This window comes from Hippoglossus stenolepis, chromosome 18, assembly GCF_022539355.2.
Source record: "Hippoglossus stenolepis isolate QCI-W04-F060 chromosome 18, HSTE1.2, whole genome shotgun sequence".
Lineage (NCBI taxonomy): Eukaryota > Metazoa > Chordata > Actinopteri > Pleuronectiformes > Pleuronectidae > Hippoglossus > Hippoglossus stenolepis.
Genome location: NC_061500.1, coordinates 18,521,752 through 18,539,537, shown reverse-complemented (window position 1 = coordinate 18,539,537; position 17,786 = coordinate 18,521,752). Strand labels below are relative to the sequence as shown.

At 41.0% G+C, this 17,786-nt stretch overlaps 1 protein-coding gene across 4 annotated transcripts in view; it reads right to left on the bottom strand.

Annotated features, from left to right (window-relative positions):
* The window catches only part of ttc28 (tetratricopeptide repeat domain 28), a 135,106-nt gene that overhangs the window by 32,373 nt on the left and 84,947 nt on the right, over window positions 1-17,786 (bottom strand). For all 4 annotated transcript variants that reach the window (XM_047344385.1, XM_035184263.2, XM_047344386.1 and 1 more), the window contains exons 6-8: window positions 9,618-9,839; window positions 7,375-7,563; window positions 7,148-7,244 (exon numbers count right to left, since the gene is read on the bottom strand). In XM_047344385.1, the coding sequence (XP_047200341.1) occupies window positions 7,148-7,244; window positions 7,375-7,563; window positions 9,618-9,839 (508 nt within the window). The remainder of the gene's footprint in view (window positions 1-7,147; window positions 7,245-7,374; window positions 7,564-9,617; window positions 9,840-17,786) is intronic.

Sequence of the window (17,786 nt, the reverse complement as noted above, 5' to 3'; positions counted from 1 at the left end):
ACATGGGCGGCACAGTGGAAAAGTGGTTAAGATGCATACCAAATAACTTGTAAAGTCCACGGTTCAATTTCTCGTTTCCTGTCTGCTTCTATTCTATCAGCTCTCCAATATAGGCAAATGCAAAAAGAATAACACGATTAATAATGAAAAATAAAACAAGAGAACTGGGTGTTATTACCATCATAACCAAGGAGGTTATGTTTTTGTCTGTGTTTTTCTGTTGTTAGCAGAATTACACAAAAACTGCTGAATGGAATACCACAAAACTTGGTGGAAGGATGTGGTATGGGTCAGGGAAGAACCCATTAAACGTTGCTGCAGATCCAAATCAGGGGTGGATGTGGGAATTTCTTTTCACTTTCTCTAACATTGTGAGATGGGGCGTTTTTCAACATTTTAATTGATTTCTTAAAAGAATAATTCATGGATCTAGATGACAACAAATGGGGTTTGATATCCATGATCAAAATAAAAATTCAGATTTTGTGAATTTCATTTCATAAGAAGACTATTGGTGCTGTCTGAGTGCTATTCTAGTTACATAATAGCAATGATTTGTATATCCTGATGTTTAAAAGTCAATGGATGAAGCAGCATATGAAAAACAGATGACCGAGCTCTGGGAGGATTAATGCCTGAACTGTCCACAGACATGAAATCAAATCCCGGATCTGCCTTTTAATGAACGTTAGCTTGGATTCGTTGCTCTGAATAAAAAAAGGACTGTGAAAAACAAGAATTCCCACTGAGACGTAAGTAGCTAAATGCAAGGTAAGAAAATACCTATGAAGCTGGCGTGCTATCATTATATCATTATATCATTATATCATACTGGAATCTGGTGTAAGAAGAGAGATAATTAGGCTTTAAATGGTAAAATCTAAAATCACTAAGGAATTTCACTGGGCAACACTAGACAACGTCCTACATGAAATATATCTGGACCTGCAGAGCTGATCTGCGCTGTGAACAATCAGTAATGATATCTGAAGTTTGCTACAGTCTGAGAGGAGGAGAGGGGACAAGGAAACAAGGAAAGAGAGGAGAGGAGGACACGAGAGAAAAAATAAAGGAGAAGGAAGGAGGTGGAGAGAAGAGGGTGAAAAAACAGAGGGAAGTGGGTTGGAGGGAGGGAGAATACGAGAGAGGAGGGTGTAGGGGATTAAACAAGTGAGGAGAGAGGAAAGGAAAATAAAGGAGAGGTAAAGAAAGGAGAGAGGTTTATGAGAGGAGATAGAGAAAAATGTGTAAGAAAAGAGGAGGGGGAGAAATGTGTTGATGAAACAAGGAGGAGAAAAGAGATGAGGAAACAAGAAAGGAGAAGATGACAGGAGAGGAAAACTTAAGGAAAGGTTATGAGAAGAGGGGAGGAATGAACAAGAGGAGAGGATGAAAGAATAGAAGGAAACAAGAAAAGAGGGGACTTGTTTGGAAAGCAAAGAGGAGATGATAAGTGGACAGGAGGAGAAGAAAAAAGAGGGAAAGGAAAGGAAGAGCCGAGGATACAAGAGAGTAAGGTAGAGGGGATTACGTGAGGAAGGAGTGAGGGTAGGAGAGGTAAAGAAAGGAGAGAAGGTGACAAGCAGAGAGGAGAGGAGTGTGCAGATGAAAGGAGATGAGAAGAAAGGAGAGAAGGAAAAAGAGAGGAGAGGAGAATGAAGAGTTGTCAAGTCAGCATTCAGAGAAACGTAATCATCCATTAATGATGATGTGAATCATTGATCTGAACCACAGACTGTAGCTCGTCTGTCAGGAGAGTCAGCGACTTCAGCAGCAGCCTATTAGTCACACATCAGGCCGTGTACAGTGAGCCTGTGTGTGAGTTTGGCCTTTTCTCGTTTCTGATGGAAAGTAATACAACTTTTTGGTGAGTGAACACAAGACAAGTGTATTTCAAACCGGCTCTGCAGAGACATACATGACGAGGGACGTCGAAACAGCAGAAACTAAGGCTGCCGTACATCCTCCATGGGTGTGCTCGTCTCTCGATGCCACAGACAGAGACGGGGCACAAGTTACAGGTGTAATGCAGTACACTCACACACACACGCACACACACACAAAGAGTGGCGAGGTGCCCACTCAGCGGCGGAGTCGGGTTCACTGGCTCTCACATATCACCGTGGCCGCAGAAACCCAAACCAACAGCAGCCTTAATAAAACATGAGCGTTGATTGGCCAGTGAAGCACTGTGTGAGTCATGTGATACAGGGCCTCAACCGGCAGAGGAGGTGATGGGAGACCATCACACGAGCTATATGCTCCTGCTCCTAAGTTTTGGTTAATGAGAAGTCGTCACATCTACATGTTTTCTACGGCAGCTTCTTAAAATTGGAGCTCAAACATATCTCAGATGTAACAGTTAAAGTTTGTATGTGCACTCTGTGCCGATCAATGCAGACTGAGCTGGTCAGGCCCAGGACAACACAGTCAGTGTATTGAGCTGCCAGTGGCGACAGCAGTGACAGAGAGGGTCAATGTCAACTCTCGTGATGTTAAAGGCTGCTGCACGTCAACCATGTTGGATTACAGACTGAGAGTGTGATCACTCACATGCTACAGAAATTCACAATAAAAGACAGATCAGTGCTAACTTATATGTTAGCAAGGGTGTTATTCTCGTGGAGAGGGGGCACAATGAATTCAGAGGTTTTCAAAAGAAAAACATATATAAAACATCTATAAATACCAATTCCAGCATTTATAAACTTTTGGTATTAGAATCTATCACAAATCACCACTATGATGAGTTTAATTATTGTGCCAAATTGTTAAGACTTTTTTTAAATACCACATAGAACTAGAATGGCACTCCTGCATACATCCGCCAAGGCCCAAACATCTACTTATGAAAGCACAATTTGCTAGATCTGCATGGATTTTTATTTGGATTTGCACCAATTGAACAAACTCATGCCTGATTTGTTTTTCAAAATCTATGACTTATTCTCTGAGAAATCGACAAAAATGTTGCAAAATCTCGATTTCACAATTTTCAAGGGTGAATTTCTTTTCCTGGAGCCATCCCCCCGATTCCTTTTTCCTGACATAATGTGGTAATTCATCCAGTAGGTTTTGTAAAATGCTGCTAACTAAAAAACAAACGCTGATGAAAACATAACCTTCTTGGCAGAGGTAATTATCATGTCCAAAGTATTAAAATATGATTGATGCCTGGAATCATTTATTATACATTATATTTTACCAATATTTCCCAATGACAAGATTTGTTAAATTAACAGAATCTGGTCCTGAACAAATGGGAATAAAAAGAATGGATAGATTAAGACATAGAAATGCTTTATTGTATGTATTGTATGTATTTATCTTGTGTGTATCTTTGACTGATGATCAGTTCCAGTCCCCTGTCAATAGAATCGAAGAGACTACAACAGAATAGGCCGTTCCATCCACCCACTCATCCACTTTCTTCCACTTAACCATGTCATCTTGAGGTGGCAGCAGGCTAAACAGGGTGTTCCATCCCCCACCCCAGCAACACTTTCCAGCTCTTCCTGGGGGATCCCTAGACGTTCCAAGGCCAGATGGAATATAAATATAATCCCTCCAGCAAATTCTGGGTCTACCCCGAGGTCTCCTCCCAGTTGGGCATGCCCTCCAATGGAGGGCTTCCAGTTGGTATCCTGATTAGATGCCCGAACCGCATCAACTGGCTCCTTTTAATGCAAAAGATCAGCTGCTCTCTAGATGTCCTTACCCTATCGCTAGGTCTTAGCCCAGCCACCCTATGGAGAAAACTTGTATCTGCAGTCTCATTTATTCGGTCACTACCCGAAGTTCCTGACCATAGGTGAGGGCTGGAACATAGATCGACTGGTAAATCAAAAGCTTTTCCTCTCAGCTCAGCGCCTTTTTCACCACAACAGTCTGGCTGACTCCACACTGATCCACTTGCCCATCTCCCATTCCATCTTCCCCTCACTCATAAACAAGCCCCCTACATACTTAACTTGGGGCAGCAACCTCAGCTCCAACCTAGAGAGATCAATCCACCAGAACCATGACCTCAGACTTGGAGGTACCGATTCTCAACCTGGTTGTTTTACACTTGGCTGCAAACCACCCCAGTGCACACTGGGCCAGGGTCTGGAGAAGCCAAAAGAACCACATCATCTGCAGCAAGCAGGGAAGCAATCCTGATTTTCCCAAACCAAACACCCTCCTCACCACGGCTAAGCCTTCAAATCCTGTCCATAAATATCACAAACAGGACCATGACAGGGGGCAACCTTGGCAAACACCCACCAGAAATACATTTTACGCAGCTCTCACTTTGGTAATACATGATCCAGATGACCCGTAGCAACAGACCAGGTCCCTGGGGGACCTGGTCATATGCCTTCTCCAAGTCCACAGACCACATGTAGACTGGCTGTCTGTTCATTTTTAAAATCAGGGATGATTTTTTACTGGAAAAATGTGTGGAATATGGCTACACGATTTGTCGTTTTGTCATCATTATGTTAGCATGCACGGTAGTCACCACACAGGATGTACTATGTCAAGAAAGTGTCTTACCTACAAATTATCTAAAAACCTGTTATTTGTTTACAATTTTCTTTGTCTAATCTACAAGAGACGTTTGTCAGATTTAAAATAATTCACTCCGATTTAAAGGGTTCTTGGATACATGGTGACGTGTAGTCTCTGCATGCACAGTAATCCACCAATCACAATCCTTCTTGATCATTTTATCAAAACAACCAAAGCAGGCCCCGCCCCTCCACTTGTCATCGACCACAACCTGAAAATGAGCGTCACACTTGTCATTTGTGGGGAAACTCTTGTGCTTCAGAGAGGATTTTTCTCTCTAATATTGTGCAGCACTTATGATGAAGATGTGTTAGCACTTTTTTCTAAGTAATCTCTGCAGTTTCCCTCTCCAGCTGCATGCGGCTGCACAATCCTCAAATCATAAGATTAAGGCCAACTTATCCGCTGCTATATTTACTCATCTATTACAGATCTGCTGTATATATATATTTATTTATCAGTCTGTACAGCCATTATCCTGTTCACCATCCTTTTACAGTTATATACAATGCTTTATTGTACTTTTTACTTTGATATTTTTTAACCCTTAGAAAACACATTCATAGTGGAAGGAGAAGAAAGAATTTCATTGCACAGGACTGTATATATGTCAATAAACGCTTTGAACTTGAACTTAGACACACTACTCTCTCTTATATAATTTGAGTATACTGCACTGGCCTTTAACTGTCTGTGGACATTGCACTGATATCATCGTTGTTGTCTTCCTTGTTTTTACCTGTGTTTTGACATGCTCTATGTGCCTTAGAATTGCCCTCCGGGGACAAATAAAGTTGTTTTGAATTGGAATTGGAATGAGCCGATACCCAGGGCAAGAAAAGTTACCAGGCCCTGACAAATACAATATGTTGCTGTGAAAACACAGTTATAACTGATGCTGACACTGGATACGTCAACCTTTTTTAAAAAACTGGCGAACTTTGTGCTGCAGAATAACTTGTTTCACCTGCAACTTTTTCTTTCTCGACTAAAAAGTTGACATATATATTTTGTGGTGTCTCATGTGGTGTTTTTGAATCATAGTGAGTGTATTTGTTGTTATTTCACTCATCATTAATTGTGTTTTTATTGAACCTTTCAAACAATACAGTATACTGTTGGCTCAGATCATGGATTGAACTGACTGTGAAGCAGCACTTAAAAGCCTGAGTGCTGCAGACACTCAAATCCTTTCTTCTTTTATTAAGAAGATGCACAGACCTTCTTCTTCTGTTTTTTTTTGTGGCGCTCTTCTCCTACACAAGGCATAGAAGAAGCAATCTACCACACTCTCCCCTTTTGTTGTCATCTACACAGTATATCCTCGAGGGTGACAGTGCATCTTGATTATTGTTATGCTGCCATGCTCTTCTGCCTTTCGTCTTCTCCTTATCATTATAAGGAGACAAACAACTAAAAGATGCAGAACCTGGTCCCAAATTCCTCATTACTTGTAGCTACGTCCTGTTTATAATACCATCCCTCTCGCTCTGTGACAGACAGCTTCTTTCCTCCACTTCAAGGTTTGCCGCACAATCTATAGTTGAAATGACACACGAGGGGGCTTTGAGAGAGTCAGGCTTCAAACCAGCAGATGAGAGGAATATTAGTGACTGGGCTCTTTAGGCCTGCAGGCTTGTCACATCATAACAGCTGTCCAACTATTCAGGAAAGAGCCAAAGTGGAGAAACATAATGTTCCCCGTGGAGTCCAGACGGTAAATATGAGCTTTAAACCGACTTCAACTCACAGCTGCACACTCTGAACAAAACTGATCTCAGATGAGGCAGTAGCATCCACAGTAGGACTTCAGCTGTCCCACCGACAGCCTGAAATATGAGGTTCTCTATTACCAGAGCTGTGAAAAAGCCTCAGCTCCTATATGAGGAAGTAAAACTCTCTTTCTCTAACTTGTAAAATGGGATGTAACCTAAATCCCCTCGTGAGGAGAACAAGAACATTCTGACGAATGAGCTGACACAAAGCTATTCCCACCTGTCACAAATTTGAATTGCTGCCAGGATGAGTTTTGATGGGGAATATTTTCAGGTTTGTGTTCCCCACATTTTTGTGTCATTTATTCGTCACACCTCAGGTATTTAAAGGCTGTTAGTCTGTCTCAGCAACCTTTTTCAATGTCATGGAGATTCATCTGTATATCCCATCTGTACCCTCGCCATATGAGATGCCAGTACATCAAAAAGCTTCTCGTAACACATTTGATGAAAACACACCCTCTCAACAAATGTAGTAAATTGCTTGATTAAAGAGATATTTCACACTTAAATGTATTTTGTGAGCTGCCAACTAAATTATATCACTGTTATTTGATGAAATACATAAATGCTGGTTTAAATACCAGATTTATCAAAAATCTACATTTATCGGTTAAAAATGTCTCACGTCCACTCAGTGTTTCAAACCTTTCACGACCAATGCTTATGTAGAGTCAACCATTTGGAATGTCTCTACGTCATGACATTTACATATATGTGAAAAGGTTAACACACACACACACACACACACACACACACACACACACACACACACACACACACACACACACACACACAGACACCTGAGTTTAACGTACCCAGGTTGGAAGATGCTCTGCCCTGTGCAGCTCTGTCCTGCAGCTCCTGAGCAATTTCTAGCTGATGTTGGTGGTGCTGAAGTGCCCGCTCCAGGTCCTGACGATCAGAGGAAGGATCAGAATTTATCATGTGTATTTATCACAGTATCAACAACTGAACAGCCTGAGTAACCCCCATGTGATTTAGTTATACATTAAATCAGGTCTTGAAATGAGTTTATACCAACCTGCATGCACCGGGCAGCGTGCCCCAGACCAGCATATGCCCTCATCTCGATGGCTCTGTCGGCCTGCTCCTGTGCCAGCTCCAGCACTCTTGTGTGGTATGATATGGCCTTGTCAAAGTCTCGTTGAGAGTGGTAGGCACTGCCCAGGTTGCTGTATGCCCGTGCTTCCTCCCGCCGATTCTCCAAAGTCTGCCAAAGACATTTGTTGCTTATAAGTGGCCTGCAGTGCAATTTCCATTGACAGTAGATATTTTACAATTTCCATTCCTAACTGTGTGTCACAGGTCCAAGACGTTAAAAGTAGATCCAGTATACCTACATGATACATGATACATGACTTCCAATAAACCAATCAGGACTAAGTTTAAAACCACTGATGCATTAACTGCAGACTTCATGAAGAAATTCAGTTTGAAAATAATTAAAGACGACAAAACTAAGTTTGAAAAAATATCTATACTCCCTCAAATGACTAATCACAGAAAAAGGAACAGCTTTTCTTTTCAGGAAGATAGAGATGGAGCCCACACATCAAACCGATGCCAAGATTTATAAACTGTCAAATTAAAAACTGTGTTACAAACTTTGTATAGTCAGTAGATTTCACTTGAGGGAACTTTTATTCTGCTACAAACCTAACTGTCAACAGATGGTCAATTTGTACGTTCAGAGAGAAAAGCTACAGAGTGAGATGAGGTTGGCTGCAGTGCTGCTGGCGAGCCTGCAATATTACACATCATCCAAAAAACAAATACAATTGAGCAATATGTGCACAGAATATTGTCTCTTGTTATGTTTGCAGATGTAACATTTGCATGATAAGCTCCATTATGACACCTCAGATGTTTACAGGCTTAACATCCAGTATCCTGAATGCACATTATATTCTTTGGGAAGTATGCAATAACTTTGTTATAAAAGACTCCATTCATCAAGTGACAGATGTGCTAAAATACACACACAACAGCATTAGAAAAACTCCGGGCCGAACCATTCAGATATGTAACTGCTGCTGTAAAAGAACCCAGCCCTCCTGTTTTGAATTCATCATTGTCTTGAAATACAAATTGTGCTTCTCTCCATAATAATACAAAATTCAATTACTGGATGTAATGTAGCTAATGGCTTTATATTCATTCAACCTGGTAATGTCTGGCATTGTTTTGCCTGTTTGTGAAACAGCATTCATTTTACATGACAGCTGTAAAACGTCATAAAATCAGGACTTTCCGCTTTGCAAGAAAATAGACAAGTGACAGAAAGACACTGACAGGCTTGTATTGTGGAATCTGTCTTACTTCCTATTATTGTGTTCCCCTCAGGTGAGGAAAGTATAATTAACTCCACCAATGGAGGTTATGTTTTCAGTGCTGTTTGTCGGCAAGAATACGCAGAAATTAAAGAGCCAATTGTATTGAAACTTGAGGGAAGGGTGGGGCCAAGGAAGAACCCATTAACTTTTGGAGTGTATTCAAAATTTGTATTCACTTTAACATTGTGAAATAGGGTGTTTTTCTATTTTCTATTTTTTAATTCTCAAAATGAATGAGATCTTTATGAAAAAATATCACACATATGTGAAATGCTAATATCAATGAACAGATGAAATTGCATGTATATATGTGATATCACTACACAAAATAAAGACAATTGGCTCCTGCTGAGGAGACCGGTCTTTAAAAGTTAAATTCTTACAAAAGCATGAATAATTTCTAAAAAACACTTGACCACTGAAGAGTTTTGTGAACTTCAGTCAAACAAGGGGATGCGACATTTGTTGGGTAAGATCTAATGTAGCCGATTCATCCACAGTTGGTAGTGAGTCTTTCCAGCAGCAGAAGGGTGTATGTGGATTGAGTCAAATAAACTACAAAGTGTGTGCATGTATGTGTATGTGTGTGTGTGTGTGTGTGTGTGTGTGTGTGTGTGTGTGTGTGTGTGTGTGTGTGTGTGTGTGTGTGTGTGTGTGTGTGTGTGTGTGTGTGTGTGTGTTCATGGGGATGAACAGTGCAACAGAGTGTCTCACTGATGTGTCTTTGGAAAAACAAACTCTATGGCTCAGAGGAACAACAAACATCAGACTCTGAACCAATTCATTGTTGGTTGGGTCTTTTTTTATGGGATTTTTTGACAGTGACAAAATATACAAAATCACAGCATTTGCTGTTTAAGCTTGATCTCATTGTCACAATAGTGGTCGAACAAAAGGAAAAGTACAATGTTTCCTGCATACTGTTCTGTACCTTTGCGATATCCAGGTGTTGTTCATGACACTGAACGGCGTTGGTGAAGTCTCCCAGTGCGGTGTACACGGCGCCCATGTTGCCGAGCTGGCGAGCCTCGGAGAGCTGACACTGGGTCTGTCGCGCCAACAGCACACACTGTTTATGGCTTGCCAGTGCGTTGGGGTAGTCGCCGATAGCTGTGTACACATGGCCCAGACTGCTGAGAGCATCAGACGCAGCCTGAAACACAGACACACACACACACACAAACACACGCTGGTTAGTATCTAAAAAAGAAAGGCACATGACCCTCCACGTGCTTACAGTAAAGACATTATGTAAAAATAAGAGCTCACAAAATTGAAATGACAAACAATCGTTATGGATTGTATTAAGCCAGTTTTCATTGTCCTTTTGCGTCTCCTCAACTCCTTCAACATTTGTTTTATTTAATAAACTCAACACAAAGCCCAGAGATATTGAGTTTACCTCCAAGTTAAAGGAAAGTCCAGCTCCTGACACCTGCGGGGTTAGAGTCTGCAAATATTTGACATGTTGTACGAATCAAAATGGAATATACACTCTGTTTTAGCTCTGTTTTTGGTCTCCACCAAATGTTGAATGCTCCATTATGTTCAGCAACTGGTCTATATCTGTGTCTGTCTGCTGTTTGGTGTTTGTTGAGAGTTTACAGTGAAGCTTCAGAGATTTTTCACAACAACACTATAAGAGCTAGAATGAGGAGAAATGAAGAAAGAAACCAGTCCGGGCAGACAGACAATGAGCTGAAACTCATTATAAGGCTCCATAGAGGAGAGCTGCTGATTCAGCCGACAATTCTCTGTAGGTTCATCACTATGAGCCTTTCACATTGTTTCCCACCATCATCTCATGCATTATTATCTTAGAAATATCGCTTATATCTGCTTTAACAATCGACTGTGACCTTGATGAGCATATCTGTTTTTAGAGCTTCTCTTATTTTCGTCTTGGCAGCTGGACAGAGATGTTCAGACAGTAAATGAAAAAAGAAGTGGTGTCAAACATTTGAAAAGGGAGGGGGGACATTGCTTTATCCCTGATGGAAATTGCAGCCTTGGAAGACACACACACACATAATGGAGGCTACAGGGGTGAAAGCTAATCTTTCACATCCTATTTAGACCCTGCTGTGAGTGTCACCCTCTGCCTCCACCACAGCTGCTCTGCATCGGGCCCTCAGTTCTATTATTACTCTGTTTGAGTTAGCACAGACGACACTTTTGTTGCACTTTGAGCTGCCTACGGATCTCCAGCAACACTTCTCCTGCTAATCACAGGCCTCCTTCTGCCATAATGCCGTGTGGATCACGATGAGCGTCTAAGGTAATATTCACACAGTTTTTTTACGTGTGCAGGAAAACAGAGCCATGAACTCACACCCACACACCAAAACATACAGAGCGTCTCAGGTCCTGCTTGTACACACTCCTGTCTGCTGCTCTGAGTAGACGGTGAGTGAAATGATAAAAAGCAGCTGCAGTCATTGGCCAGCTGCCTACTCATTTTCTAACTAATCTTAAGGTTACTGGTATCGATCGGAGGAGTCATGGGAAATATTTGTGATGTCTGAGGAAAACGGTTTGTTTCAAATTAACCGGAAAGATCACGGCGAGACCACCACAGTCTGAATCTCTCATTTATCACTTTATACACATACAAATACACACTGCTTGGATAAACAGTACTACATTTCCCTCATTTCCCTCATAACAGGTTGTATTTAGGGTTACACCACATCATTTTGTAATTGTGCAACAAAATATCCTTCAGTCTTGAGATGCAACCAACACCTTGGGATGTCTGTAATCGAATAAATTAATTTAAAAGGTCCAGTGTGTAAGATTTAGGTGAAAGGGATGTATCGGCAGAAACTGAATATAAAATAATCCTAGTGATGTTTACACTAGTGTGTTTCATCTAAATTATATGAAGTGTTGTTTTCTTTACCCTAAATAAGCCCTTTATATTTCAATACTCTATATTTACATCAGGAGTGGGTCCTCTCTACGGAGATCTGCCATGTTTTTTACAGTAGCCCAGACTGGACAAACTAAACACCCTTTTGAGTTTTTATGACAACTGAAGGCTACCACAGGTTCTCTTTCATGTTTGGAAGGGGAGGGTGAGGGGAGGGGTATTCAGCTATGAGATATCTCAGCACCTATTAGATATTGGTAAAATAAAAAGTGATACTGATATTCATGATACCCAGAAAATGTATTCGACTTGGGCGGCTATGGCTCAAGAGGTAGAGAGGGTTGACCACTAACCAGAGGGTCAATGGTTTGATCTCTGGCACCTCCAGTCTGCATTCAGAAGTGTCCTTGGGCAAGACACTGAACCGCAAATTGCCCCAGATAGCTGTGTTGACAGTATATGTGATAGCAAAAAGCGCTTCATATAGAAGCATGCGACTTGTACTATAAAGTGGTTTGAGTGATATGACAGAAAAGGTGCCACATAAATATACTCCATTTAGCAACTAATGATAAAGATACCTTGACATGTTTGGTTTTGAACAATACTGATGCATTGACATTCATGCTCTCCACAGGATGAATTGAATAACTGTTGTTCCTCTGACTTCAATACAAAATTAACCCATCCATTCGTTACTGCTTATTGTTTTGAGGGTTGAAAGGGGGACAAGGGGGCAAGATATACATCATGGACAGGTTGCCAATGTATTGCACGGGCAACATACAAAGACAACAACCATTCAGGATCACATTTATACCAACAAACAGTTTCCAATTAACAAAACAACAATCTGCATCTCTTAAAACTGTGGGAGGAAGCTGGAGGACCTGGAGAAAACCCACGCAGGCATGGGAAGAACATGCAAACTCTACACAGCCGAGACAGGATTCCAACCGGGAAACCTCTTCCTGCGGGGTGAAAGTGCTAAACACTCTACCACCTTATTGGAGAGTTTCTGGAAAATATTTTCCAAAAACAACAGATTGAAAACATGAAGAAAGGCAACCTCCTCCAGTCATTGTGCTGGCAGGGAGGTCAGAAAAAAAAAACACGTTCCACAGCCTGTGCATACACAGGGTTGTTTCCTTCACAGGAAACATGGCCCCGGTGATACTGAGTCTGATCTGTAGAACACAGCTTACTGTATATCTGTGAACACACAGTCCGATGTAATTATCAATAAACCCTGACATCTATACAATCTGACTGTAAGAATGATCTCCTTGAGGCAGTCACAGTGACAATAATTAAGTTAGAGGGCTTCTTAAACTCAAACAGTACTCAAACTGTGACTCATACCAGTGTGCACGCACATACACGCACACTCAAATTTATAATTTGAATTTGACCTTTTATAGCAAACAATGAGGGACAGACAGAGAAAAAGAAAAAGCCAGAGACTATAATGAAATGTTTGCAGGCTTTAAGACTGTGAGAGCGAGGAGGACAAGGAGCTATGAATTATTAAAGAGGAGTGATTAGCATGTTTTTTTCTAATTTACAGTGTGTCCCACATGCACCCGCTCTCTGTGTCTTTCTCACTGGGAGTCAGTATGTGCTGCTAAACTGAAACTAGAGTCAGCCCTCAATTTTCAGACCTCAGAGAGAAGACAAACAAACAAAGAAGATAATGATAGCAGGCAGGCGATGTGTAGGGGGATGAGAGGGGATGCCATCCCCTTAAAACCAAAATGACCCAAAAAATGACCTGCCAGTTCTGCCATCCCCTCTCAGCCAACTCCATCCCCTATCCCAGAGTGCTGCGTGTGCACATACAGAATCTGTGTGTGCAGGTGAGCATCCTATAGTTAATGCAGCTTAGTAAATCGCGGGATCCGCAGTTTATGTCTTAAAGTTGAAACTGCCTGCAAAACAGGATGTCAGAGAAGAGACGTGGTCAGTGCAACACAGTAACTACTGGCCAGAATGGCATCCAAAATAACAGGGGACAGCGCCTCTCTCTCTCTCTCTCTCTCTCTCTCTCTCTCTCTCTCTCTCTCTCTCTCTCTCTCTCCTCCCCCTATGTGTGTCACAGTCAAATTGACCATCAGGAGCACTGGAAGAAATCCTACCTGCGTTGGTGACCATCTAAACAGCCATAAAGATTTTACCATCTTTGGCAGGCAGGCAGAATTCAGCATAAATTCTGTAGATACCACTTTTACCGTGTGCGCTCATGCTACAAACAAACTAGTGGTGTTTTGTTTTTAAACAAATTACCATTAATAATGTACATGTATTTGTATGTTAATGTGATATTTGATTTTGAATGATGGTTTGAGGATTTATGGTCCATGGTCTTTCCCAAAAGTGAAGCCTATACATGTTGATCACCCCCTGGTGGCTGGCTAAAGTATAGTCATAAACGACGCAGCACCCGTTTCCAGGTTATTTTGGCCTCATTTTTTTACAACAGGAAGTGGAGACTCACTGTCCATTTTTATTTACTTTGTCTATGAATGTATCAGATGGTTTATCACAATTTATAAAGTGGCTGCTGTGCATTATTACGTTAAAAGTTTTACATATTTTCTGCGAGTGCTGACCATTTCTTGTTATTACATCTGTATGACGCTGCAAGTAGTCATCGGTTTTAGTGAAATTACTGAAATCACATATTCACCACAAACCATCTCCTATGTAAACCTGTATTTATATCATTATATAATTCTCTCAAGCTTACTCGTTAAAGTAATTACTGAGAGCTCCTCCTTTCCATTCAAATTTTCAGAAAATCTACAGCTGTTTTTTGAATTTTGGGAGTTTAGATGAACTGCTAGTGGAGCTTATTCTCCAGTCGATGCCATTCAACCACTGGAGAAGAGGAGGAGCACGAGGTCCTCACAATGGAACACAAATTAGAAAACGTGATGGAAATCTGATGTCTCTCAAATGAATCTAAGGAAGGTTCCGGTCTCCTCAACGCTCACATCTGACATTTTCATCTCATCAGTGGAAGTTTCCATGACTCACTTTGTATACGACATGATTTATTCCCAAAGTCTGTTTCCACTGCACTTCGCACATGCTGCTACAATATGTTGCAATTCTATGTGAGAATCAGTTTCTCAAATGAGACGATTTGCTGCTTTTCCTTCTCATGAACGACAGTAAACTGAAAATTCTTTGGTGTTGGACCGTTGGTTAAACTATTCAAGGTATTTTTTTGCATCTTTGGGTAGCAGGAAATTAAAAACAGGCATTTAAACTCTGCTTTCTGACGTTTTATAGACAAAACAATGAAGAAACTCCTCTGCAGATTAATTAAAAATGAAAATAATCGTTAGGTGCAGCCATAGTGGAGCTTGTGAGGAAAAACTAATCCTCCAGTTCAAATGTAGCCTAGGAATGATAGATAATACCGATAGCACATTCCTTTAAGATTCTTAATGAGGGCTGAAAACTGTCACTGAAAACAGCCAAAGTGACCTTTAGTGGAATTTACCACTCCCTGATTAACATCCAGACACTCTGGTCTCTCCATACCTGTTCATGTGTGCTTGGGCTGTACGTGCAATTGAGCACAAGCGAACACAGCACACGTCTACTGAAATCCCAATTCTCAGCAAAGTGAAGAGTGTAAACACATAAAATCCAGTTGACACATCTCCGAGGCAGGATTCTAGACAGGAGAGGGAGATTTAATAAATGACGAGGAGGCCTCTGTGTGTACAGTCAACCGGCCAGACAACTGTTTGATTTCCCTCAAGGACACAATGTTTCTCCTGCACGAGAAAACACACACAAAAATTCAATCATGTTGTGTCTAGGACTCAGAGCAGGTAGACACAATATGTGCGTGTGTTGTTGATGTCTGCGTGCTTTACATATATGAAAAGAGGGAATGATTGACATCCCTTGTCATTTTGTACAAAAAGGAAATAAAATAATCGTATTATGCTGCCTGCCGTGACCATGCTTTGTATATAATGTTACAGGAAAGCATCAAATCACCATTGGAAGAATCTGTGTGGTGAAAAAAAGAGAAAAATGAGAATAGAAAAAGCGGTGAAGAGAGACAGATATAAATTAGTGGTGTGGTTGATAAACTAACCAGCAAAGATGCACGAGGTTTGCAAAAGCGATGTTCAATCACATCCCAAAAAACAGATTTTTCACCCTCAGCGTTTGGAAAAAGGAAGAAACAGGTTCTCCTGCTATATCAGAAAAGAGCTAAGTGAAGTTGGTTCATGTTGGTCTGACTCTGAGCGAGCACAAGTACAGAGGCTCCACACTAATACGTTTTTCAATTTAAAACAATCTTTGAAATTAAAAACACTCAAGTCATCTCCATGACCATTAATGTACACTAGTCGTGGTGTAAACAGGAAACAGATTGTCTACTTTGCAGTTGCTTAGTTACAGTAAGTACAACTGCAACTGGAAAAAGAGTGTTTAACTAGGTTTTAATTTGAAATGGATTTAAACAAGATCATGCAAACAACAATCTCCTGCGGCCAATTAGGGGGGCTGCCTGTGAGATCCGCTTTCAGAGGGTTAAAAGTAAAACATATTAGTGTGGACGTAGCCTGAGAGAGAGAGAAGAGACTGAGGTATAAGCAAATGGGAATGGAATTCAAAAGTTACTAGAATTCCACTCAGTTGAGCACATACCTCAGTCAAGGCCCAACCGTCCCTTCAAATTCAATCAAGCTGCACCAAATAGCACAGACTCATAGATATCAGTCCTCTAAATATGGCTGATTATTATCAGCCAGATCCATGAATTATTCTCTCAGTCAGTGAAATCAGGGGAAATGTCAAACTGCTCACAATTGTAAAGAAAGTGATCCACGCCAAAATGTAATGGGTTCTTTCTTGGCTTATATCCCACTCTGACACCAAGTTGCAAGAAAATCGGTTCAGTAGTTTTTGTGTACTTCTGCTCCAGACAAACAGCAGATGAAAATATAACCTCCTTGTTTTATAATTAAAGAAATTAAAATCCGATCTTCTATCAGCTACAACATGGAAGTTATGTACACATTAAAACATGGACAACTAGAGTATAACCCAGTGATATGAAACACATTATTCAGAAATAGACCTGAATTCTCTAAAATGCATATTTTAAAAGTACATTTTGATGCTAATTAGTTAATCAAGCTTTAAATTGGCTGATAGATAGATTTTGTTTAGGCTAGCGGTTTCCCCCTGGACCCAGTCTTTATGCTAAGCTAAGCTGATCATCAGCAAGGTGAATGTTACTGAATGAAACAAGCAATCTCAATGTTAAATCAATGAACTTTAATAAATCAAATGTGAGAAAATAGTAAAAAATGTTCACTAAGTTCCAAGAGCCTAAGGTGACGTCTTCAGATTAAGGATAACATTTTTTGACTGATTGATTATCAGTCAAAAAATTATTTTTTTTATTAGTTATCTGTGAACTGACAGTTTTAGCACCGCCACTGTTTTCTTTTGTGTCCACCGCTGTAGATTAAATATCAGCTCTCTGCAGGCGGTGTCTTTGTCTGGAAGCATGCTGTCTGGAAACGCCTGCACGTGGCACAAACAAATGCAGCTACCGCAGCAAGGCAAGCACACAGTGGGAGATATGGATTTCTGTTGATGACCATGTTTTAGTCGCCTTCGGCTGTGCACCTGTGGAGGAGAGGTTCAATAATAGTCTGTCAGCAGCACGCACACATTCCTCTGTCTTTACTGCTCCCATCGCACAAGAAACAGACAACCCCTGCTCTGATGGAGAAACCCCCATGTCTGGTTTCGATCCTGAGAAAACTAGAATTGTGTGTGTGTGTGTATGTGGGTGTGTGTGCTAAATTAACGTTATACGAATGGGAGCTGGTTAGAGATTTAACCATGTGTCAAAACAGACAAACACAAAGATGCCTGCAGACACAGTGTACTCCTGTTCCACTGCTTTCATTAAAATGAACTTGCTCAAACACACATCTGTCTTACTGACAGATTTTCAATCGGCCTCTGTAGATTCAGGATGTGATCACACGCTATCAAATGACTGCATGTGTTCGAGTGTGTGTGTGTGTGTGTGTGTGTGTGTGTGTGTGTGTGTGTGTGTGTGTGTGTGTGTGTGTGTGTGCGCCCGCCCTGTGGGGCCTTAAAGGGATAGTTCACCCAAAAATGAAAATTCACTTATTATCTACTCACCACTATGCCGATGGAGGGATGGGTGAAGTGTTT